The sequence below is a fragment of the Trichechus manatus genome, unplaced genomic scaffold (genome assembly GCF_000243295.1).
Source record: "Trichechus manatus latirostris isolate Lorelei unplaced genomic scaffold, TriManLat1.0 scaffold00003, whole genome shotgun sequence".
In the NCBI taxonomy this organism is placed as follows: domain Eukaryota; kingdom Metazoa; phylum Chordata; class Mammalia; order Sirenia; family Trichechidae; genus Trichechus; species Trichechus manatus.
Genome location: NW_004443939.1, coordinates 26,641,871 through 26,664,014, shown reverse-complemented (window position 1 = coordinate 26,664,014; position 22,144 = coordinate 26,641,871). Strand labels below are relative to the sequence as shown.

At 37.0% G+C, this 22,144-nt stretch overlaps 1 protein-coding gene across 6 annotated transcripts in view; it reads left to right on the top strand.

Moving 5' to 3' along the window:
- Nucleotides 1-22,144, top strand: part of ZZZ3 (zinc finger ZZ-type containing 3) — a 135,446-nt gene that overhangs the window by 67,151 nt on the left and 46,151 nt on the right. For 4 of the 6 annotated variants that reach the window (XR_002824080.1, XM_023731200.1, XM_023731192.1 and 1 more), the window contains exons 2-4: nucleotides 3,626-3,758; nucleotides 5,561-5,714; nucleotides 10,622-12,171. Coding sequence is in view for 5 of the 6 variants with exons in the window: in XM_023731200.1 (XP_023586968.1) it covers nucleotides 10,673-12,171 (1,499 nt within the window). In the remaining variant the exon portion in view is untranslated. Of the gene's footprint in view, nucleotides 1-3,625; nucleotides 3,759-5,560; nucleotides 5,715-9,701; nucleotides 12,172-22,144 lie in introns of all 6 variants that reach the window. The other 2 variants (XM_023731196.1, XM_012555536.2) reach the window with 2 other exon arrangements.

Genomic DNA, 22,144 nt, shown 5'->3' with positions numbered 1-22,144 from the left:
TTGTATTTTCCGTGAATTTGTCTGCCTTTTCCATGAATTTGTCTATTTTTTCCTTATTTTTGTCTGGTTTTTGTTTCAACTCTTGGATAGCTCTGAATATTAGAGATTTGATTTTACTATCAGATAGTTCTAGTGCCTTTTCTTCTACTGAAAAGTCATCTGTTTTTTTATTTTGGACACTTACTGGAACCATCTTGTCCTGTTTTTGTATATGTTTTGATATTGTCTGCTGTTTTTGGGACATTCAGTAGTTATTTTCCTTGTTTATTGGTTGATTTGTTTTGTCTTTTTGGTTTTATTTGGCTGTGTCTGAGCAGGTGGGCTGTGAGTTGTTTGTTGTTTGCTCATCTGTAGGCACGATACTTTTTGCTTCCTTCTCCAGTGGGCAGGGTCAGTCGCTCAGGTATGGTACAGCAGGGTATGTCCAGCTGAAGGGGAGGGGCTGAGGTGGGTTGTTTGTGGCACATACCAGGGCCAAAAGGGTGAGCTGAAAATCAGTGCAGGGCAGGTTCACGTAGGCCATGCCTGTGCTGCTTGGGGGTGTAATGTTCAGCACCTGGTGCAGGTAAGCAGAAAGGAGGGGGTAGATTGTGATGTGTAGAGCTAAGATGCTATAGAAAAGAGGAGAGAGAGGAGAGACGAACAGGAGCCAAAAACATACAAACAAAAAAGAGTGCTAAGGGAGCTTTGCCGTTGGAGAGAAGAGATGAGAGACTGAGAAATGGAGAAAAACAAAAAGAAAAACGGTAAAGGAAAAGAATGAATAAATAAAAATTAGAAAAAGAAAAGCAAAGCCTCTAGGGATCCCACTGGTGTGGCTGCAATGACTGATGATCTTGCTCCCAGGCTGTGAAGTACAGCCTGGCTAGAAGGGGTGGAGGTGTCACACAATGCCAGATATTCAGGAGACAAGAAGAGAAGGTAAGTATAGAGAGATGAGAAACTGAGAAATGAAGAAAAACAAAAAGGGAAAAAGAGAGAAAAGTAGACAAAACAAGGAAACAAGAAAAAAGAAATGTCCCCAGTGATCCCACTGTGCGTCTGTGCAGAGTAAGGGAGTAGCTCCCAAGCCGCACAGTACGGCCCGGCTAGGAGGGACTCCTAAGTTGAGGGAAGAAAAAAGAAACAAATCAAAATAGAACCAGTCAAAACAAACAAACAAAAAGAATCCCAGGGATGCCACTAGTATGGTGGTACGGGTCGGGAAGCAGTTTCATAGTCGAGCGGTGTTTCGCAGCCTTTCAGGAAGCAGCAAAGATGGCACACATTGCCAGGTATTTGAGAGAAAGGAGGGGGAGGTGGTGAGAGGTATAGAAGAAATCAGAAGAAGCGGGAAAAAGCAACACCAGCAGCCAACAAATGGCAGTCAGGGAGGCAGCCAGTGTGGGCGGGTGGAATCCAAGCGGCACCAGGGTTAAGCTGGTGCTTTCTGGCCACGAGACTGTGGCTGCAGGAAGCAGAGGAGGCCGAGTAGGGGTGAAGAAGGGTGGGGGGGTCGGAAAGTATATATCGCTGGTTACTGGTTGTTCTGTATCCCGCTGGAAACTCCATGAAGCTGGTTTCTCGTACCCCCTGTTCACTGATCTCTGATAGGAGTCCAAGATGGCCCATTCATACTGCGTCAGCTGATATGGGACCTCTGCATGTATCTATCCTCACTCTCTGTTCTCTGTCAGTTTCTTATTCCATTAGATGCTTGGCTGAGTTCTTTATGTCTTCATTTGATGCTTAGGGTTTCAGGATTGACGTTTGTCTCTGTTGGACTTAGTTTTTCGGATCTTTACTGTGGAGGGATGGCGTGGTGCTTCTGTCTATAGGGCCGTGTTGCCCTTAAATGGACTCTCCTTGATAGCTCATTTTTTCCACTGATAAATTCGTTGAAATAACTTAGAGTTTTCTGTAATGCTTTTCGGCGTCATAGTAAGCACATGGATGTGTTTCTAAGAGCTAATTAACAACCAAGTCCGTGTTTTTGAAAAGCTTACTTCTAACCAATGTTTGTATAACTCTCTTTCATTTATTTTAAATTCTTTCATTTATTTAAAATCTCATCAGTTTTCTGTTCATTTCTTGAATGTAGTAGCGTCAGAAGTCCTCTAACTTCTCAGGGAGGGAGGAGAAGAACCATCATCAGCCCAAAGCTGATTCGTATGCAGTGGAGATCAGACATACCTCTGTTCTCCAACCTTTTTACCAATTCTAACACCAGCCATCCCTCCCACAACACTCTACTTCTCTGCTGCGTTCAATAATTTGTAGCAATGGCCACACAGAACTCACAGACCATACTTTATTTTGAGATTTATTGCAACAGATTACATTTCAGGATGAGGACCATTCTGGAAGTAACAGGAACAACTCAGGTGACAGGATACAGTTTGCCAATTAGGACAGCTTCCATCCAAGTCAGGTCTCAGCTCCTTCTAGGCCGTGTCTGCAGGCGGGCTTCACTTGTGCCTCTGCCGCTGACCCCAACTTGGGCAAGTGTTACACCTCTTTTAGCTCTGCTGTTAAGTGCTCAGACTCACACTACTCCACCACCAAGCCTCCTGCCTGAAGGAGGATCAGTGAGCCTATTGTAGCTGCCTCGCCTCATGGGCCGGAAAGCCCACCACAGTTGTCTTGTGCTGGTCTCCTAGTTTTTGCTGCTTATAACATCTTGCGCCGTCTCCAGTGTTACAGCTGTCTGTTTCCTCGGTCTAGGAAGTTCTCAGTACAGGGACCCTGGGTCCAAAGGATGCACTATGCTCCCAGCTCTTCTTCTTGATAATAGTGAGGTCCCATTCTCAACCTCTGTGGGATTGGTTGTTTTATAAGCCTACTTCTCCGACCAAGAGCACAAACTTTCCAATCCCCTTGGTAGGCTGCAGGTACCTTATTTGCATAGTAAACTGTCCAATACTTGCAAGAGTTTTACCCACCTGTTTCCATAGTAAATTATTCAATCCCTGCAAGACTTTTCTGTACCTTATTTGCATAGTAACCTGTCGAGTCCTTTTGCAAGATTTGCCCTAGGAAGTCATCTTGGTAGAACTACAAACCCAGGGCCAGAAAGGCCATATATAAAGAAACCCGTTACACTGCAATTTCCAAAATACTTTTTGACAAATTAGTCCTAGAGAGAGATGTGATCTAAACAAAGCAAAAATATGAAATGATATTGAATGTTTTAAAATCATATTTAAGAGAAAGTCATTATCTTTTTTTACTGTGTTTTTAAGCATTGTAAATTCATTTCCTGATACTACTGTGAAGTATAAAAAACATATTTTCCTGTTAACATCTGAACAATTATAGACTTCTGGAATATAAGGTATATCTACATTGGTAGTCAGAAAAGGAAGGAAGATCTAAGGAGATCTTAAATTTGTAAGAATTATAATTTAGAATTAAATTTTGAAAAATTGTGTGTGTGTACTTTGTTCTGAGAAGAATTTGTAAGAATGTTAGTAAATCATCTTAGTCTGAAGATAACATGTATTTTATAACTAAATTTAAGGAATTACTTGTGAAATTTATTAGAAAACAAAGTGTGCTATGTAAGTATTTAGAAATATCTCTTTTATCCAAAAGTATGTAAACAGTAACACATCCATAGTGACTATATTGTGGTTTCCCTTCACAGATATCAAGTTGTGCTAGTACAACCATATAAATAATTAATACCTGAAGTCTCAATGTAACATGGATATTAACAGTGATGACAGATAAAAGCAGACGCTTGGGAATCAAATACTAGGCGAAACACTTATAAAAAGGTAAGAAAAAATATAATCTTAATTTAGGCCAAGTGGGCTTTAGTTAGAAGTAATTTAGTTAGTAGAAGTAATTGCCTAGCATTTCTTTTTTCAGTATATCAGACTTCTAAGAAACTCATTTTCAGGTTCCTGTCTATCTTAATATGGGTAGAACTTAGTTATAAATATCAGTTCTTAAAAAATAATAGTTGCAGATATTTTTGCCTGGTAAATATCATAATGGATGATGTGTCTATAGGGACATCCAGATTATCCAGATAAGGTAGTCATGTGACAGAGTAGAACTTAATAGAGTGTTAGATTGGGCATATCCATATATGCTCAGAGACGCATTTTAAGTTATGGATTCTCCATTTTCCTCTGATGATTGCTTCCACGATACCACACACTATAGAATGTAATGTTTTGCGATGGCTGTGAAAGGCTTTCAGTGTTGAGTCCAAAGGAGATGTCAGTTGTACTCTTTGTTTTAAGAAGTTTGAGTTTTCAAGTCAAGGCTCTCTTTTTATAGGATTATGTTTTTACTGGGGTCCCTCTCCATGTTAATATAGAACAAACATTTTTAAATTATGGTATTAAATAGTTATATTTAGACAATTTTCCTACCTTTTACTTTTTTCAAAAATTTTCAAGGCATGTTTGGGAGATGTTGCATCTAGAAATATTAGCCCTGTTTCCCTTCTAGCTGACTAAAACAGTAATCTATTTTTATCAGGCAGTAACTCTAGTTTACGAAGTATTATAATTGAATCAGTCTTCAAATTGTGACTTTGCCAAAAATAGTGTCACTTTTAGAATATCTAGTTCTTTGTTCATAATAAAGTGACAATTTCTGTCATAAATGTCTTACCAGTCTTTTTCCTGGCGTTCCTTCTTGTTTCTGGATGGGCACTCATAATAATCCAATTAACCAGATAGTACATTCTCTGAAAAGTATATCATAATACATTAGTATAAAGTAAAACTGTAATTAACTAGACTGTCCAAGTAATGGAATGTAATTAGGTTAATTAAAATTTCTGGCTAACTGCGTACCAAAACAGAAAATCCTTATTCTGTCCTTGTTAAAAATCTGTATGCCAAGAATAATAGAAATTACCTTTTGTAATTGAGTCTTGTAGCACTTTAATCAGTATCCAGGTTATCCTGTAACTATGGAAGATGTGGTTGTTTCTTTGGTGTATATAACCTAAATGATTTTTGTTGTTTAGTCCCCAGTTTTACATGCTTGCAAGTCCAAATTTTGGAAAGGCCTCTAGAGTAAGAGTAAGAGATTATAGATTCCATTATGAGAAGTCTTATCAAGGGCAATCTTTGGGTCACCTAAAAAAAAAATTGTCTTAGAGCAGACTGTAGAAAAGAACTGAGTCACATTTTGACACAAACTAATTTGAGTAGTTTTGGTGTATTTCAGCAGCCCTGGTGGTGCATGGTTAAGAGCTCCGGGTGCTAACCAAAAGGTCAGCAGTTGGAATCCACCAGTTGCTTCTTGGAAACCCTATGGGGTATTTCTACTCTGTCCTTTAGGGTTGCTATGAGTCGGAATTGACTTGACAGCAACCAGTTTGGTTTGGTTTTGGTTTGGTGTATTTCAGCCTCTTTTTGGTTTGTTTTTGTTGGTTTCTAAAAATCCTATTCTGGGTTCTTAGTATCCATAAGGTTACATAGTTACCAAGAAGTACCGAAGATGTCACTATGAACATATATTCTGTTACCTGCTACTATTTCCTCTTATTATAGAAGGGGTAAATCTATTAGCATAAGTTAATTTTCTTCTTTTTTTTTTTTTTCTTATTTTAAAGAAAGGAATTTAAGAGGTTCTAGTATTCTCCATGGCTGAAGCTGAAAGTCTGAAACCCTGATGCTTAAGCTTTATTCTAGATCATAGCTCCAACTCCTTCAGGATATAAAGAAAAGAGATAATATTTCCACAATGATAGATCTTTGGTTGTACAGGTAAGTCATTCAGTTTTGCGGGTAGCGAAGACAATTGTAGTTTGATTTCTGGATGGAAGGGCTTATTATTTTTCTGTACTTGGTCCTCTGCATGGATGTACTTCATCCTCTGCTGGCTGTTTATAGGAGTGTGGAGCTATAGGGAATGGGTTAGGGGATGAAATATTTTCCTACTCTTTTCCTGACAGGAGGTTAAATGCAGTGGCTGAGTACATTGGAATCTTTAGGGCGTTATAACTAGCTTTACCACCCTAAGTATTTTTGACTCAATGGGCATGCTGAAATTCTTTGACTTCTGTTTTTCCTCAGCTGTCTTTATGTATTCATGCAGCTCTATCTATCCATCGTCTGTGTGTCACTCATAGTAGGGAAGAAAGAAGACATCTTTTTAAGTAAAATAGTAAATAATAGTGTTCCCAGGCTTCAAAGAGGCAAATAATAAGAACCTTAAGTTGAATGGCATAGGCGGGTTTCCAGGTTTCATTCTCCTACTTATAACCTTATAGAGAAGGTGGTAATTGCACAGTTGAAGTAATTTTTTAAAATGTATGACAAGCATAGCCTTAATATTATTAAATGTTTAGGGTATCCCTCCCAAACAGTGGAAGATTTTAAGAAGTTTTATATTCTAGACAACTAGAAAAAGAATCGTCTTCGCGACGTTTCCCAGTTGCTCTTGCTCTTTTTTCCTTTCACTTTGATTTTTCTGTATGAATATATAAATGAGTATCATGACCAGTTTCCTAACCATTGTTCACTTAATAAAACTGAATATGTATGAGCTAGAACATTGGTGTTAATAGAGGATTGCCAGCTCCTCAGTTCTCATTTTTCTCATATCGCTTTGGTAATTGTAGTAGGAATAATAGGTTACGGATTTCAAAGTGTCTTTGAAATCTCTTTTTGAGATTTTTTTTTTCCCTTAATTAATAGCCGGAGCAGTGTTTTATTAGAAGGGCCTTTTTATTTTATATTTATTATCCCTTTCAGTTCTTACTGATGCAGTTCTGCATATGTGAATTCATTGTGATAAAATATGTGAATGCTGGGAATTTATTATGATCCGGAACGTAGTATTTGTTTCAGATATTCATAGATATTATTTCAGAATCCTGTAGTTAGATTTGAGGTAAAAGTAGATTGAAATTTGGAAGTGGAGAGCTCAGCAGTAAATAAGTGAATGGGATGTTGGAATTATAGATAGAATTTTGGGCTTAATATGAATGGGCAGACTGAAATTTGGTTGACTGGCTCTTCTCAGACATGCTCTCCAATAGGATGAAAACTTATTAGGGTGGAGAAGAGAGGAAATGAGTCTGTTCAACTCTGGTGATTGATCACAGTCTCTTCCGTCTCTATTCTAGAAAGTTCTGTTCATTTGTGGATAACGTATAGTAAAACTTCAGTTTAGCTACTAGGTTGGGTTTTGTCCATATGAATATATTAGATAATGGTTTTCTTTAATTCTAAAACTAGAGTGATTGGATTTCCAGTTCCAAATGGGTGCTGGCCAAGGTTTTCACCACATGCCTCCTGCTTTGTTAATCAGCAGGGATATTTTCTGAGCTGTTTAGTTTGTAAGTGAATTCATTTCTATTCCCTTAGCAACTTTATATTTGGCAGGAATATAATTTTGTCCTCCAAACCTCTTTACTGGATTTCTTCAGTAACTGTTTCATGCAACTAAAATGAGGAAAACAACTGCTTTAATCTGTAACTCCTTTGTCAGGCATGACAAAACAATGTAGAGAGTTGGTTGAGATAATCTGGACATTTTAAGTTCCTTTATGATCTTGAATTTTGTACTTTATTAGATAACTATAGAAAGTATATACCTTTATATATGCCTATCCAAAATAGAAAAGATACGAAGGAAAATGTTAGAACAAAAGAAAAAATTATCAGAAGAAAGAGTATTAAAATTTTATTCAATGCTAATCTTTATAATTTTCACCAATGTGTTACCTTAAGTGCATATAGTATGTTAATTTCAGGTAAGAGATTTTTAAATAGTCCTCTCTTTGGTACTTCCTTAGCCAGAGGAATCATAGCTTTATTTTAAATTTTTTATTATTACCATCAAGTAAGGAATTAAAAGGTTTACTATCAATAGGGCTAATTTAGTTTGAAACTTAATGACTGTATTATTTTATTAGAATGATGTTTGGGTGCAGTGGTCTAAGGCAGTACTTCTCAGATTTTAATGTGCATATGAATCACCTAGGAATCTGATTACAGGAGATACCCGTGATACTGGTTTTCGGCCACGCTTTAAGGTCCAAAAGTTTGAGCTATCAAAAGGGTTCTTGTTACAAAACAGGTTCACTTTAAATATGACCCAATAGCATAGGACTTGAGCACCCTAAAACTTGGGCTTTGTAGTTGTCAAATGGAATAAAAACGTTTTTGGGTAGCAAAAGAAACAAAAAGAAGTTTAATCTTTTACATTAATCAGTATTTTGATATTTTAATCACTGAAATGGTGAAGAAATAAAATAGGCCATCATTATAGGTGGTATTATGTAGTGAATATGTATGTGTAATACACACACACACACACACACACACACACACACACACACACACACTCTTTCGCACACACACACACACACACACACACACTCTTTATAAGTAGTTCTGGGTACTACTACTACTACTAGATTTACTTCATCCAAAATAGCCTCTCTTTAGAAAGTTTATACCGCAAGGCAGAGATTTTGGTCTTATTCAGATTGGTGCGGAAAGAAAAGAGGGGCTAGGAATGCCTGTTATTAGAGTTAGAATCATTTAAGAGGTTTAAATCCCCTTAATTGACTTTGCATTTTAAAAAGTAAAGATTAACAGATTCTTTTTTGTGTGTTTATAAAATATTACTCTTGCCAGTATTATTTTTGAACCATACATTTAAGTTATGAATATAATTAAGGTATACTTCTAAAAATATTTGCATTAAAGTTTGTGAGTAAAATTTACTCGTAGAATAAACTCATTATTACGTTTCCTTTGTACATTTACGTAGGTATTTAATATTTAAAAATCAATAACCTTCAAATTTGAGAGCTCCAAACTCGAAAACAAATAAATTGCTTTTAATCTTCTCAGTTTGCCCTTTTGAAACATCATTGAAAGTTTAACTTAAATATTTCGTAACTAAAAGTAGAAATCTACAGGAAATTCAGTGTTTGTTACCTGTGAATAAAAATATGTAGACTGTAATCTTGATTACAAGATTTTAGCAAAAGAGAATTACATGTCAGGTCCCTCAGATGAATACCAAAACAGTAAAAGATTACCATAGAAAATGGGTTCCTAAGTTCTGATCAGTGTCTCTTGGTATGGAATTCTCAGAACAGATAATTATCCAGGGCTAGTTGTGTGTGTTGTAAGGTTTAAAAAAATTGTTAGTTAAATTTTTAAAAAATATGCCATGTTCTGAAACAAAACTGAATTCAACCAATGTACATATTTTACAGGATACTTTCTCACTTAATTCATTTGTCAGCAGGTAGGAACAGGGAGTCAGTTTTCTTTAATGTTTCTGTTTTTAAAAATGTGGTAGCATGTTGCTTTGTCTTCTGTACTTCATAACCTTTCCACTATTAGATCCTTCTAATGAGGCAAAGGAGAGATTGTTTGATTTGAGGTGGAGGGGTAGAATGGCATTTGGAGGATTATACTACAGAGGGAGACTGAGGGAAAGATGGTGAAAGGGAGGAGGAGAGTACTGTGAAGCTTTGCACCACAGCCATTATTAACTTCTTTCTGTAACCATCCTGCACCCCATTCCAAGTTAGGCAATGAAGTAGCAAATCATCTTGTGAAAGCTAAATAGAAGAGGAGCAGAGAAATGGAGACTTGAAATGTTAATAACTCCTTTATGGGAGATGGGAGAGACCTTCAGAAAATATCACTAAACTATTCAAAGAGGAGTTTATCCAAATGGATCAGTCAGGTCACTTTTCAATTTCTCTTCTATTTTTGTCTTAGAAACTCCAAGCATCTACACCAGAAAACTTGCTCATCTCCCAAACCACTTATTAAAACAATAGAATACACAGACGTTTGAAGAAGGAAAGGGTGGGAAGTTATATGTGTCTCTTGATTTCTTAAATGTAAATATTTGCTTTAGAGGCTTCTTTCCCATTTTCTTCTATCATCTTTAGATACTTCCTTTTACTTGACAATTTATGACTTCACTTCTGGAGACTAGGGAGGCTTGGCTTTGCTGTTCAGTTTGCCAGTGCTAACTAGGATCCATCTACTTAGTTACAAAAAAATTCCACTACAACAAAAAAATTTTTTGATGCCACAGTTTTTTGTGAAAGGATTTTACTGAAACTCATTTTAATAAGAGTGAATTGAAAAGCAGAGTCTTCTTTTCTACCTCCCAGGAATGTTTTGGGAGAAAATGAAAAATGATTGGGATAGTTTCCATAATATAGCTGCTATATGAACTCAAGATTATTATTTTAATAACCAAGATGTAATCCCATCCTTGAAATAGATCTTTTCTGGCACTCTTTGTTTATGTATCTGAGAGGCAGATATACAGTAAGGCGGGTTAAGAATATGATCTCTGCAGCCCTGCCACTTAACAGCTGTGTGATTTTAGACAGATTATGTAAACTGTCTGTGCCTCAATTTTCTCTTTTTAAAGTAGGGAGTTGTTGTGAGACTTAAGTGAGTTAATGTATGTGAAGCACATAGAGTGGTTCCTGGAACATATTAAGTGCCATATAAGTGTTAACTGTTATTAATATAATTATTGGAAATGCTAGTAAAATAAATTATATCATGCAATTTATTAATATTGGCTATACTTGGGTTAAAAAATTATAGCTTTATACTTTTGTTTTAGGTATATTAACTATTACCTTTTTCTCATTATTTTGTTTACATTTTTGAAGGTTTCCCAATGAGTGGATCATGATGACCGTATTGTAGGGACTTGCCATAGTATGGCTGCTTCCCGATCTACTCGTGTTACAAGATCAACAGTGGGGTTAAACGGCTTGGATGAATCTTTTTGTGGTAGAACTTTAAGGAATCGTAGCATTGCTCACCCTGAAGAAATCTCTTCTCATTCTCAAGTACGATCAAGATCACCAAAGAAGAGAACAGAGCCTGTGCAGATTCAGAAAGGAAATAATAATGGAAGAACCACCGATTTAAAACAGCAAAGTACTCGAGAATCATGGGTAAGCCCTAGGAAAAGAGGACTTTCTTCTTCAGAAAAGGATAACATAGAAAGGCAGGCTGTAGAAAATTGTGAGCGAAGGCAAACAGAACCTGTTTCTCCAGTTTTAAAAAGAATTAAGCGTTGTCTTAGATCTGAAGCACCAAACAGTTCAGAAGAAGATTCACCTTTAAAATCAGACAAGGAGTCAGTAGAACAGAGGAGCACAGTAGTGGACAATGATGCAGATTTTCAAGGGACTAAAAGAGCCTGTCGATGTCTTATACTGGATGATTGTGAGAAAAGGGAAATTAAAAAGGTGAATGTCAGTGAGGAAGGGCCACTTAAATCTACAGTAGTAGAAGAAATCACAGGCTATTTGGCTGTCAATGGTGTTGACAGTGATTCAGCTGTTATAAACTGTGATGACTGTCAGCCTGATGGGAACACTAAACCAAATAGCACTGGTTCCTGTGTGTTGCAGGAAAAATCAGTAGCTGAAAATGGGGATTCGGATACCCAAACTTCAGTGTTCCTTGATAGGAAGGAGGACAGTTATATAGACCATAACGTGCCTTGCACAAATTCAGAAGTGCAGGTAAAGTTGGAGGACCACAAAATAGTAACTGCCTGCCTGCCTGGGGAACATGTTAATCAGCTGACTACTGAGCCAGCTACAGGGCCCTTTCCTGAAATTCAGTCATCTTTAAGGGATTCTGAGGAGGAAGTAGATGTGGTGGGAGATAGCAGTGCCTCAAAAGAGCGGTGTAATGAAAACACCAATAACGTCCTGGACACAAGTCTTGAGAGTGTGCCAGTCTCTGGAGAACCAGAACCATCTTCTGTTCTAGACTGTGTTTCAGCTCAAATGATGTCTTTATCGGAACCTCAAGAACATCGCTATACCCTGAGAACTTCACCACGAAGGGCGGCCCCTGCCAGAGGTAGTCCCAGTAAAAACAGTTCTCCTTGCAGAGAAAATGGACAATTTGAGGAGAATACTCTTAGTCCCAATGAAACAAATGCAACTGTTAGTGATAATATAAGTGAGTCTCACACAAATCCTGATGAAATTTCCCAGAATGAAAAAGGGATATGTTGTGACTCTGAAAATTATGGAAGTGAAGGACTAAGTAAGCCACTCTCAGAGGCAAGACTCAATATTGGACATTTGCCATCTGCCAAAGAAAGTGCCAGTCAGCACGTTACAGAAGAGGAAGATGATGATCCTGATGTTTATTACTTTGAATCAGATCATGTGGCACTGAAACACAACAAAGAGTATGTGTAAATATGGTAACCATGAATTCTGCTTTGTTTATTATTCCCCAAGTTTTCCGTATCTGTTACATAGCTATTCATAGTGTTTTTATTACAGCTAAAATTAATGCTTTAGCTAAAATATTAGGTTTAACATAATGATTTTCCCAACTCTTAAAAAAATTCCAGAAAAGGAAAAAATTTAAAACTCCACTTTATTTCTCTTTTGTATGGCAATATGGTTTTTCTAGTTTTGACATTTCACATGTCTTAATTAGTAATAGAAATGACATGTGGAAACATAGTTAATCGTATTTTTATTTTTAAACAAGTTTTATAGAACTCCACTTTTAATTACATATATTTATTTCCCAATTAAAATTTTTTATTTAAAAATATGTGCTTTATGCATTATCTTTGACTTTTGTGACTTTTACATAGAGAAGCAGATATCAGTTGTTAATGCTATGACAGTTGTATATTGTAGTTAGCATATTAGCAATAGTTGGTCAGCTGTATAGTTTTCATAAAGCACTCGACAGCTTTTCCTGATACTTAAGGGGAGACTTAAGGTACTATCAGTTCTCAATCTTTGCCATAAAGGCACTTTAAATAAAGAATTGTGTTTAAGTTTTTCACAGTTTTGTTTAGATTTCATTTAAAGTATTCTGGGCAGTAACACAAATGAATTGAAACTAATTATGGAGCTAAATAATCCTGAAAGGAACTGTAACGAATAGTGCTCATTATAAATATCATGATCCATAATAGTAAAAGACAGATTTATATAGATGATCACTGTTACTACTCTTACAGAGTAGGCTTTTGAATTAATATCACAATCAGATTATATGGGCTGCATAAGAATACTTTGATTTGAGAGACCTTTATATTGTTGTGACAACTGCCAGATCTTGGTATGTATCAGATCAATGTATCAAATCCTGTTTGTGGGGCATAATATTCTTTTTGCCATGCATTATAGATAGCTCAGATTTGTATATGGTAATAAGGTGGCCTTTTTGCATAGGTCTGTGTCTGAAATTTTCTTCTTTTTATGCACTATTTCAGTACTGGGTTTAATAGACAGGTCATTTTATCTGAGTGTTTTATAAATTGACTTCTGTAAAGATGTTAGCATTTTCATGTATTTGAAGTGTTTGAAATCTAGTTTGCAATATCACAACAACTCTTAGATGAAGTTTTTTTAAGTAGAAATAACTTGAGTTCTTATCATCAATATATAATATCTGTTTTTAAAAGTAGAGTTGATCATCTGCAGGTTTAAGGAAACAGAGCATATGTCTTGAGGAAATGCCAGAAACTTAAGAAATATGAATTTTTACAAAATAATAATCTATTAGTTCTGTTCTTTGCTTTTTATTGTTTGGTTTTTTTGTTGTTGTTGAAAAAAACTCTCTTAAGGCTTGGCTGGTCATTGTTATTCATGGAAAATATTATCATTAATTCATTATAAAACCAAACCCATTACCGTCAAGTCAATTCTGACTCATAGCGACTCTATAGGACAGAGTAGAACTTCCCCACAGGGTTTCCAGGGGCAGCTGGTGAATTCGAACTGCTGACCTTTGGCGTAGCATCCAAGCTTTTAACCACTGTTGCCACCAGGGCTGCAATTCATTATAGTGCTACTTTTTTAATGAGTGCCCTCCTAATGTTGGTTCTGAAAGAATGATGTTCGAAAAAGCAATTATCTAGAGGTAGTGGCCATTAACATTAAAGGTTGATGTTCCATATTTATAACCCTTTGGAGATGAGAGCAATACAGTTTCATGGGTTCCTCAGGATATACAGAATCCTTGGGAATTTCAATGTTGGTTGCTTTATTTGGACAGTAATCTCAAATTATTGGGCGACTTTGGGCAAAAGAAATCATTCATTCTTGCTTTTTTGCCTTGCTCCAAATCCCTTGACGATTTTGATACTTCAAAAAAAAATTTTTTTTTTTTTTACACTTCATTTTTTATTTTTTTTAACCCCTAAAGGAAACACATTGGGAGAAGTAAGATGGAGGGAGCATCTTGATGAACATTATGATTAAGAGAAATTAGGAAAGGGTGTTTCATTATGGTGTCAGATGTAATCTCTTTTGTGCAAAGTCCCACTTTCCTCCCCAGCGCCTCTAATCTTATGCTTTTTGTCTAGAGCCAAGAGATAGATATAATGTTGGCTGTTTTTACCCAAGTTGTCATCTTAAAAAAAATAGCATCACGATACCTGTCTAGTGCTTTCAAAGCTCAAATAAATTTCTGACAGTTTGAAAACGTTGTTAAAAGGTACTTGGGGTAGATGGGTTATTATATTATTATCCTCCTATATACACACGTTGGAGCCCTGGTGGCTCAGAGATCACCTGCTAACCAAAAGGTCAGCGGTTTGAATCCATCAGCTGCTCCTTAGAAACCCTATGGGGCAGTTCTACTCTGTCCTGTAGGGTCGCTATGAGTTGGAGTCAACTCGATGGCAGGTTTGGTTTTTGGGTTTTATACACACACATACACACACCCCATCAAGTATGTTTTCCTTAATCTCCATGTGGAAAAGTTATCCAGGTAATTAATTGCCTTCTGAAACTGGGGATTGAGCATTGCACAGCCTAAAAATGAATATCCCCACTAATAGGGAATGAGTACTTCCTGATAGTCAGTTTAAAAAACAAGTTATTAATAGAAAATACTGAGCAGGGCATAGTTCTTTATCCAGAGCCAGGAGGACATAGCTTTGAATACCAACATATTTTATTTCAACCAGTGTGGATGGTTTCATTTGAGTTGAAACTTTCCTCTAAATTAACATTGATTATTTAATAAGCATCTTTCTAACAGCATTCTGCCAATAATTTATCCATCTTTTTTGCAAGGATATCACATATAAACAGGGCTTAGAACCAGGTTCTTTCTGCCTTTAACCCCTGCTGAGAATTTGTATTTTTAATAGTTCCCAGGAAGTTACGCATAAGAATCACCTGGGGATCTTGTTAAAATATATTTGGGTAGAAATGCGCATTCTCAGCAGGGGTTCCAACCATACAGAACAGATTTGAAGCCCTGCATATAAAGTCATCTAATTACTTGTAAATGTTTGAGAAGATACTGTGAGTAGTTTTCTGCAGATATTCTGGGTGCTTACTCTTTTGCGTCTCTAGATACCATCCCCTTTTCTTAGTACTTAAATCCACAGTATACTTTCATATATTTTTGGAAATGGAGAATCCTGTGAGCAAAGAACTAAAGAGTATCTTTTTTTCTAGCAAGATTCAGCTGTGGATTATTTTACTAGAAGTGCCTTCTCGAAAATTAGGGGACAAGAATAAAAAGAAATATACTTTATTTCATAGCTTCCTGATCTTCAAGGTTGATACATCTTGTTAACATAGATAATACCTGGTGACTGTACGTGGCCTATATTTCCTGCCTGACTGAAATCATGTTCTTAACTGTGGATTGCCCTTTCTGTTTGGGAATTGACCTTTTGCTGCTTATTTTGAATCAAGAAGCGCTGAAACTGATCTCTTAAGTTTTGAAGTTCTGGCTCTAGGGAGACTAGGTACGGAAGATTTCACATCCTGGACTTTAATGTTCAGAGCTTTTTTTTCAAACCAAACCTTATCACTGGAAAATAAATTTTCAGATGAAAATGTGGTTTGGCCCAGCTGTCTTTGCATTCTCATTGTGCAAGAATATGTAAATAAATTTACATTTAAAGGGCCTTGGATAGATTCGTTTAAAGATCTTTGATATTAATTATAACTGTTCATGAACAGAAAGTGAAAAGTTAGATTTAAGGTTTCTAGATTCTTCATATTAGTTCATGGATAGTGGATTGTTAATGTTGATACAAATTTTTTAAATTTCTAGATATTGAAAGTGTAAGAAAGTTATTGCTCAGGTATTCTCAGGTAGGAATCTGATTTTTTAGCCGTATTAGAAATTATTTACAAGGATTGTAGTTTTAAACTTAGTTCTCTAAAATGTTAGACATTAAATAATTACAATCCCTTCTGTTGCATCATGCTTCTTTAATAGTTTATGAATCATTTGATATTTTCATCAGTTTCGGAAGCTGCATAGAGAAAATGCCTACCAGTGCTTACAGATTCACTTCCTGAGAACCTACTTTGATTGTTGGTGAAAATAATTTCTTGCAAGGGGCCAGAACAACCCCAGGACTAGGGATGGATTTTGCTTAGCTCTAAAGGAGTCATCCTGCCCTGGATAAGATAATTTTATATTTTACATTTTATAGAGCTTCATAATTTACAAAACAATTTCTTAAGGTTTTTCAGAACTCAGAAGTTAACAGGGTAGGTGGCATTATACAACCCTGATCTCCCAACTCATAATTAAAGTTTTTACATTGTATCATGATGAATTGCTGGTAGAGATGGGATTAGAACTTTTGTCTTCTAATTCCTAGTCTGGAGCTCTTTGAATTATACTTGGTTACCTCATCCAATGAGGGCATATCCCATGGACTTTTTAGGTTACTACCTTGAGAACCTTCATGGAACAGAGTCTTGAGTACCCAGTTTTCAAGAATTTTGTAGCTTGAGTTTAAGCTTTGTAATTGTAGTCTTGATTATCTGGTTTTATCAGTCATAGAATCAACATTATAGGTAAGTAACGTATTTTATTTATTAAATGAAATACTTTCGTGTTCGTTGTTTTAAAGAACATCATGTTAGTGTGTCTGAAGAATAACTGCCATTGTACAGACTGGGAAAATTAAAAACAACTGCTGCTATAGCTTGACTTCAAATAGAGAATTTAGATCATTTGAAGAAACACTCTGGGCTGGGGCTTTTAGAATGCAGTTAGATATATTAAAGTCAGAGCTTGCTAGGGAAAATTCATGCTTGGTGCACCTTCTCAGCTCATTGGAAAAGGCTGTGGAGTAGTAGTAGCTAGATTGGCCGCGGTAGTTTGGCACAGAGGTTAATGGCGGGGGGAGCGGGGTGGTGATGGGGATCTACCTTAAGTAGAAAGTTTCTGGTTATAAGTGGAGTACAGGCAGTCCCCAGGTTACGAACAAGATCCATTCCTAACTGTCTTTAAGTCATATTTGTAGGTAAGTCGGAACAGGTGCATATGGTTCTTATTTAACCTTACTTTGGTGCAAGAAAAGGCTCGAAGCCTTTTCAGTGATTTATCAGTGATTTGAGCTGTGCATGCGGTAAGTGAAGGTGATTGTGATGAAGAATTTGTTGCAGTTAGGGGTTGAGTAGGAGTTGGTTCAGCCGTCTCAAAGTGAGAGCACATTTACATAATATTAAAGGATAAGTATGAGTTAAGTTGTCCCTAAGTCAGATGTTCATAATCCAGGGACTGCCTGTAATCAGAACATTCAGTGTATCCTTTATTCTTTTTCTTTGAATACCAACATTTTATTTCAACCAGTGTGGATGGTTTCTAAATGTGATTCTCTTTTGTAATCCAAGTATATTTGTACCCAGGTATAGTTTAACCTTTGCTTTTTGATTCAGGAACATCTTTGCTAACAGAGATTATGTAGTGATACTTTTCTGGCATCATTAAATTGGTCTGATTCCTCTTATATTAAGTGATTTTGAGCTATTCTGATTTCTGTGTTCTTACAATTTGGCTTCTTTTCTAAGTTCTGTGGCTTTTTTAAAAAATTATTGTGATTTTGGTGAAAGTTGACACAGCACAATAGGTTCTCATTTAACAGTTTCTATGCATGTTGTTCAGTGACTTTGCTTACATTTTCCATGATGTGTCAGCAGTCTCATTTCCATTCTGGTTGTTCCGTTTCCAATTAATCTAGCTTCCCTTCCTCCCCCTTCCCCTTACCTTCTTATCTTTGCTTTAGGGTAAATGTTGACCATTTGGTCTCATATAGTTGATTTTTTTCTTAAAGAGCACAATACTCCCGAGTGATACTGTTTATGAGCTGTTATTTAACTGAAAGGTAACCTCCAGGAGTGGTTTCAGTTCCAGGTTTAAAGGATGTCTCAAGGTGACAGACATTACTAGGGGTTCCTCTGGTCTCTTATCGGTCCAGTGAGTCTGGCCTTTTTTAAGAATTTGAGTTTCGTTCTACGTTTTTCTCCCATTCTATCCGGGACCATCTGTTGTGTCCCTGGTTAGAACGGTCAGTAGTGGTAGCCAGGCACCATCTAGTTCTTCTGATCTCAAGATACATGAGTTCATGGTTCATGTGGGCTATTAGTCCAGTAGAGTAGTTTGTTCTCTGAGTATTTGGTTTCCTTTCTTTCTCTTTTGCTCCAGACAAGAAGAGAACGTTTGTTAGTTGTATCTTAGGTTGCTGGTTTTATGGCTTCTTACAATTTTCTTTTTTTCTTCATTTTTGTTGACTGTCATTAGTCACTTGTGCTATCATGGTACCTTCCTCTAATAACCCAACCTTCCCTTCTAATTTACTACTTTTAGTTTTAATCTAACTTGGAAGTCAGAATAACTAAGCTTGTCAGAACAGTGTCTCATGAGTCTTGAATGATGCACTGAGGAATTTCTCTTTGAATGGATACATAAGCATTAGTGCATGGGGTGTTTCTTGTGATTGTGTGTTTTCTTGTTTGTTTCTTGGTTTGGGGCTTTGTTTCACATAAGTTACCAGATATCTAAATTCTGCATATGTGTGTTCCCTATAAATTGTAATAACACTAATTAGCAATAAAACCCATCTAAAACAGTTGTCATTTATCTAGTATTTTTAGGCTAATGGAAGCGTAATCCTTATTCACAGAAACTTCACTTCAATAATTTTTATAGTAGACTCAAAAATGTTGTATGTTTTCTTGGTAGTAAGCAGAGTATGCCATATATACTACTTCTGTGATGAGTCATGTCACCAGATATTATAATATGTAATAATAAATGAGAAGATCTGTCATGAGACCTTTTTATAATTTTTTTCCCCTCAATTCTTCAGTGAGGTCTGCTTACCTTACTTTTACATGATTATTGAAAGGTGCTTCTGTTTCCTCGATCTCTGATTTTAACACAGAGAAAATTTGAAAGTGGCCAGAAGGGATTTAGTAATTTGTTCAGGACCTTCTCAGTAGGCTGACTTCTCTGTGGTGTGCTATGATTTAATTTTCAAATATCTAGTAATTTTTGATCGGATGTTGTTGTTGTTAGGTGCCGTCGAGTTGGTTCTGACTCATAGCGACCCTGTGTGAAACATTACCCTGTCCTGCTCCATCCTCACAATCATTGCTATGCATGAGCCCATTGTTGCAGCCACTGTGTCACTCCATCTTGTTGAGGGTCTTCCTCTTTTTCACTGACCATCTACTTTACCAAGCATGATTTTCCTTCTCCAGGGACTGGTCCCTCTTGATAAACATGTCGAAAGTATGTGAGACATAGTCTCTCCATCCTTGCTTCTAAGGAGCATTCTGGCTGTACTTCTTTCAAGACAGATTTGTTCGTTCTTTTGTCAGTCCATGGTGTATTCAGTATTCTTCACCAACACCACAATTCAAAGGTGTCAGTTCTTCTTCTGTCTTCCTGATTCATTGTCCAGTTTTCGCATGCATATGAGGTGATTGAAAACACCATGGCTTGGGTCAGGCGCATCTTAGTCTTCAGGTTGACATCTTTGCTTTTCAACACTTTACCCGTTGCCATCGAGTTGATTCTGACTCACAGCAACCCTATAGGACAGAGTAGAACTGCTCCATAGATCTTCCAAGGAGCACCTGGTGGATTCGAACTGCCAACCTTTTGGTTAGCAGCCATGGCTCTTAACCACTATGCCGCTAGGGTTTCCATTTAACACTTTAGAGAGGTCTTTTGCAGCAGATTTGCCCAATGCAGTGGGTCTTTTGATTTCTTGACTGCTGCTTCCATGAGTATTGATTGTGGATCTAAGTAAAATGAAATCCTTGACAACTTCAGTCTTTTCACTGTTTATCATGATGTTGCTTATTGGTCCAGTTGTGAGGGTTTTTGTTTTCTTTATGTTAACACGTAATCCATACTGAAGGCTTTAGTCTTTGATCTTCGTCAGTAAGTGCTTCAAGTTCTCTTCACTTTTAGCAGACAAGGTTGTGTCATCTGCATAATGCAGGTTATTAATGAGTTTTCCTCCAATCCTGATGCCCCATTCTTCTTCATATAGTCCAGCTTCTCGGATTATTTGCTCAGCATACAGACTGAATAAGTATGGTGAAAGGATACAACCCTGACGCACACCTTTCCTGACTTTACACCATGCAGTATCCCCTTCTTCTATTCAAACGACTGCCTTTTGATCTAGGTACAGATTCCTCATGAGCACAGTTAAGTGCTGGAATTCTTTGCAGTGTTGTCCATAATTTGTTATGCTCCACACAGTCGAATGCCTTTGCATAGTCAATAAAACACAGGTAAATATCTTTCCGGTATTCTCTGCTTTCAGCCAGGATCCATCTCACAACAGCAGTTATGTCCCTTGTTCCATGTTCTCTTCTGCATCTGGCTTGAATTTCTGGCAGTTCCTTGTAGATATACTACTGTAGCTGCTTTTGAATGATCTTCAGCAAAATTTTACTGGTGGGCATATTAAATACAGTCATCCATCGGTATCCACGGGGGGATTAGTTCCACGACCCCCAGAGATACAAAAATCCTTGAATGCTCAAGAACAGTCCATTGCCATTGGTCGATTCCGACTCTTAGCGATCTTATAAGACAGTAGAACTGCCCCATAGAATTTCCAAAGAGTGGCATGTGGATTTGAACTGATGACGTTTTGGTTAGCAGTGAGCTCTTAACCACTACGCCACCAGGGCTCCTTAGATTACTTATAATACCTAATACGATGTAAATGCTATGTAAAGACATAGGATCTGTGATGTGGCAGGAGGCTACAGCAGAGTATACATGCACATCATTTCATTGGTGTGGATTCATTGTAGTGCTCAGCATAGGGCAAATTCAAGTTTGGTTTGGATTTTTTTTTCCCAAATATTTTCCATCCATAGTTTGTTGAATCCACGGATGTGGAACCCGCTGATAACGGAGAGCTGACTATATGCTGTTGAATGTCTGGAATTTTTTGGCTTTTTTAAAAAAAAGTTGGAATTTGTTCTGACAGGCTGTTGATTTACTTGGAGATAAACTTGATCCTCTTCAGATTTGTGCTTTTAGCTTTGTTAAGGGAAGTCCAGAGTGGCCTGTACTCTCGGTCTAGTTAGGAATAGCCTTTCTGGTGTCTCAACTGGATGTTCAGAGATGTCTCTACTCTGGCTGGTTGAAACTCGAATGACCCTAGTCTTGTGAGGACACTGGTAGTTAGTTGTTCTGTGTGTAGCTCATTTGTAGTTTTTTTGTTTGATTCTGTAGAGTCTCTTGTTATGCATTTGCAGGTTAGTATTCAGCCAAAGACTTAAGGAGACCTCTGTGCAGATTTCTGGAGGTCTCTTTCTGTATTACTTCTTCCTCTTTGTGCTCTGTTCCTCAAAGTCTAGCTGCCTCAGCTTCCCCAAACGGTTTTATGTTTCCCTGCTCAGCAAAACCCTCCCTCTGCCATAGTACTAACAAGTACCTCCATGTAGAAAGCCAGGTGATCATAGGGCTTACCTCATTTGTTAGCTGTCTCTTATGGATCACAGTCCTATCCTGCTTGTTGTCCAGTGTCTGAAAATAGTCATTTCTATATTTTTTTCCAGTTTTCTAGTTGTGTATGGCAGGAGTGTCATTCAGTGTCAGTTATTCTGTCATGACTGGAAATGGTAGCCTCTCATTTAATTTTAATATACAATAGATATGTTTCCTTCTTGTGACACTCATCCCCAGCCTGCAGTTTGACTGTTTGGAAATTATATTTTGTTGATACTTCTGTGACGATGAGGGCTAGCTTTTACTTATGCCTTAAAAATTGGTTTAGAAAGAAATGGTTTAAGTAAGTTCTTTCTTTTAAGTCAGAGAAATGGGAATAACAGGCGTTTTAGTTAAAGAATGGAGGTAAAAGAGACTTGAAATTGTTTTAGTTGTGTTGATGAGGT